The sequence below is a fragment of the Primulina huaijiensis genome, chromosome 9 (genome assembly GCF_012295235.1).
Source record: "Primulina huaijiensis isolate GDHJ02 chromosome 9, ASM1229523v2, whole genome shotgun sequence".
Lineage (NCBI taxonomy): Eukaryota > Viridiplantae > Streptophyta > Magnoliopsida > Lamiales > Gesneriaceae > Primulina > Primulina huaijiensis.
The window spans coordinates 7,415,776-7,419,965 of record NC_133314.1 but is presented as its reverse complement, the minus strand read 5'-3'; the positions used below and the strand labels follow the sequence as shown (position 1 = coordinate 7,419,965).

Here is a 4,190-nt window from a genome sequence, read left to right as displayed (position 1 = left end):
GTCTCCCTTTGTTATATTTTCTTCGATAAATGGCATGACGAGAGGTACAATGTCATCTCCCACCGTTCGGGCGACCAAACCAAGGCAAGTTCCACCAGCCATTGCAAGATTCCAAGCACCCTCATCCTGATCCTGATCTTCTTCTTGCTTAAGGAGTGTCTCTAATAACATAGGAACAAGAGCAGGTAGTGCCTGCTTAATAAAATAATAGCATGGGACATCAGAATCTGAGGTAAAACCACCTCCATACTCTTCCAAAATATCAATTTCCTCGTCGCATATGGTGCTCCAAAATTCAATTGCCTGAAGAGCAACCGGCTCAGCATCTTCTCGGACAGCCTTGGAAGTGATATTGAAAATGTCTTGAATGTATGGAGCTAACTTGTCATAATATGCTGACCCAATCGAGACCAAACACTCAGTTGCAGCCTGCCGAATCTTCCCTTCTGGTGAGAGAGTGGCCTCACAAACAACTCTCATTATGTAATCTCGCTCCATATCATTTGAAAAGTTAGCCTGGGCAAATCCCAGAGCATTATACAGAGCCCGAGTAGCAGCAAGCCGGACATCTGTATTTCCTTCATTAGTATTCATGCCTTGAACTACAGCTGTGAGTATTTTGTTTACTTGATCTTGATCAACAACCTCTGGACCAACTTCCTCACACAGGTACCCCAGTGTTTCAAGGGTAGCTTGCTTAACATGGGAAGGAATCTGGTGGATATTTGATAGAAGGGATCCTACCAACTCAGGCCACCGATGATGTGGCAGTTCAATGCCTGCAACTTTTGCAATGACTTGTGATGCTGTGGACCTCGCATCAGATGCAGTAGAGGAGAGGGTCTGTAACAAGCATGCCTTGATTTGGCTCTTCACATCCGCATCTAATGATAACCATCTTTGCACTAGCTCAAACTTTCTGTGCTGCTCCTTGGCATCCAAAGCATTTTTAAGAATCAAACCTGCTAGTTTCCGGCTTTCAACCGGTTTTTCCTCGCTAGCAAGCTCGCCAGAAAGAGATAACAAAAAAGCAGGAAGGTTTTGTTCCTGAAACTGTTTCAAGGTCTCCTCAGCATGCTTCCTTACTGTCGAATCAACTGCTTGTGCGCTTAGAAGAACCTGGGTAACTTCCATAGCCATATTCTCCCTACTGATTTCATTAATAAAAATCAAGTTACCCAAATAAACATCCAAGATGAGCTTAGGTTTAATTGCTAGAAACAAAAAGTGGGATAAACATATAGGAAATCAACCGCTATAAAACAATATAATTCCTATTTACAGCACCATAACAAAATGTGTCACAATCAATACTTTAGCCCATTAGAAAAAATAAGGCAGAAATGAGGCTATAATTACTAAAAAAAAAAAAAAATACACCCGCTGGCCGCAGATTTTAAAACAGATCAGTTTAGTACCATTCACTCAAAGAGGAAAGCTAAATTATTCCTGACTATTGATGAAACGCGAAATAAGAGAATGGTACATTCAATTTCCACTTTACCACGTGACTAAATCAATAAATAGAAGGAAGTCAAAACATACCCAAAGCCGCTAATCCAGAATCCAAGAAAATCTAAATAAATAGCTGATCATAAATCAAATCAGTGCAATATTTTCCACAGTGAACATTTCAAAACCATTACAACAATCACAGATCATCCGCTTAACCACGTTCATACTTAATAATAAAAATGACAAGACACATAAATACAGCAAAGAACGAAAGATTAAAAAACATAAACCTTGACAACAGCTTTTATACGGCGTAAACTCATAAGAAAAACAACTTAAGCAAAAAATCTGATCTACAATCACTCACAACATCGATTCTAGCACATCCAAATCTCCACATTCACAAAGCAAAATATTCAAAATTTCAGTTTCAGCTACCAAATAAGCAATCAGATTAATCTAATATACAGATCCAGTACTCCTACAGAAAACATTGGATGAATCCAAAATCTACTCGATTGCAGCAAAAACAAATTCATTCACAAGGAAACTAAAGCAAAACATACACGCATGCGGGACAAGGACGTATCGGATGGAGCAAGCGAGAAGCGATCTCAAACTAGACCGGATGGAGCAAGCGAGAAGCGATCTCAAACTAGACCGGATGGATTCGGAAACGGCGCACCTGTAAACCCTAAACAAAGCGTTTTTAGAGAGAGAGTATGTTCGTTTAGAGAGAGAAATTCGGAAAGTGAGGATGTAAAGCTGACTTTCATTATGGAAAATCTTAATTAAATAATGAAATATATATTTTTGAGGCAATCATTCTCTTCTTCCCGTCTTGGTTTTTATGCGTATTTTAAGCTGGCTTGACAAAATAGTAAAAAAAAAATTATCTTTTTTATGTTTATTATTTTTAAATATAAAAAATTAGAAGACATATATATAATATTTTCAATTTCTAAAATAATATATTTTACAATGAAATTATATATAAATTTCTATAAAAAAATAAAAAAATTTAAATCATGACAAATAATGTAAAATTAATTTGCAATGATCTTGATTATATTATTTACTATAATATTATTGTATCTTATTAAAATGATTTAAAAAATTTGCAAAATTAATTTGCAATAATCTTGATTATATAATGACAAATAATGCAAAATTATTGTATATATTCTAGAATTTTTAAAAACAAAAACAAAAAAATATCATATTTATACATATATAGAGTAGGTCTTTTGTGAGACGGTCTCATGAATATTTATCTGTAAGACGGGTCAACCCTACATATATTCAAAATGAAAAGTAATACTCTTAGCATAAAAAGTAATATTTTTTAATGGATGACCCAAATAAGAGATTTGCCTCACAAAAAACGGTATGTGAGACCGTCTCACATAAGTTTTTTGTCTTATATATTGGTTAATTGATGATGATTAAGGAAACATTAGTATCTCAATTGGTCCACTGGTCGGTGCGTTTCTGCGATGACAACAACTCATCAACAAGATTGATGTCAACCTTTCACACTAATCTTACAAATGAACGTGATTGGAAAATTTGTCTAATCAAATAGCAGAATTGGTGAATTTTAACGATTTTTCTAGAGTTTGAACATTATGAGATATTCGATTTAAATTTTTATAAAATATAAAAGTCTAATGATATTTAAAATAAATAATTTAGATTATGTTAAAGTCCATTCTTATTCAATCTTGATTTTTAAAATTTTTATAAAAATTTAGAGGTTTTCAAATTTTAGATGGATTTTTATGTATATTTAATGAATTTTTAAAAACAACATTCTTTTTTGGAGTCATTGATTTTTGTAGAATTACACATAAATGTAAAATAATTTCATAAACTCTTGTGAATTTAGTTTGGAAAATTTTTATATACATTTATTAATTTTTTAATGTATTTTGTCTACGAAAAAAAACTAACAAAAATTAATGTACCACAAGTGTCATGCACAGTATCATATTAACTCCTCATTTGATAAGAATTTTTGATAAAATATCAAGAGTCAATCAATTTTTCAGAAGTTAAAAGAGGGAAAGAAATAAAAATCGAAGAAGCATTAAATAATCATTTAATACAGTGTACGATGGAGAGATGTTGATATGTTGTACGAATATAGTGCACACGGTCGCTGAAAAATTTTCCTACTATTAGAAAACTTTGAGCGAAAATATGTGATGAAACTTAAAATTAATAATTTATTATATGTTAAAACCTATATTTCAAATTTTAAGTTTCATTAAAATTATAAAATTATGTTATTTTAGTATTGTGTGTTTATATTTAAATGTCTTACTAAATATGTTTTATTTTCAGGTTTTCTACGTGTTAGTAAAATAATGATAACTCAAGCTAGAAAACTCGAATAGAGGTGATTCAAACATGTTTGGAATCCTTGAGAAATTATCTACAACTTTGCAGAAGACATGATTGCTTAAAAAGTTGGTTAAGATGATCAAATTGTGAAAATATCAGACGGAGGACAAATTTACTTTCACCATGGTCAGCATATAGTAAAAAAATCATAACTATATTAATATTTAACCAAATGAGGTGAACCAAGTGGCCAAATTCATCTACAGACAATTCCCCACATGTTTGTTGTTTTGAGCAGAGTCAAATTCGGTGATTAAAGTCGTGGAACAAAGTATTGAAAGAAGGGACATGGAATTGAAGTTGGAGGAGACAAAGACTATTATTACAAC

At 32.6% G+C, this 4,190-nt stretch overlaps 1 protein-coding gene across 1 annotated transcript; it reads right to left on the bottom strand.

Annotated features, from left to right (window-relative positions):
• Positions 1–3: 3 nt before the first annotated feature.
• LOC140983847 (importin subunit beta-1-like) lies at positions 4–2,245 on the bottom strand (the record flags this gene model as incomplete). Its single annotated transcript, XM_073451004.1, has 2 exons — positions 2,022–2,245; positions 4–1,150 (listed from the first exon to the last, which is right to left on the bottom strand). A coding segment is annotated over exon 2 (1,137 nt), but the record flags the coding sequence as incomplete, so codon positions are not given.
• Positions 2,246–4,190: the final 1,945 nt, after the last annotated feature.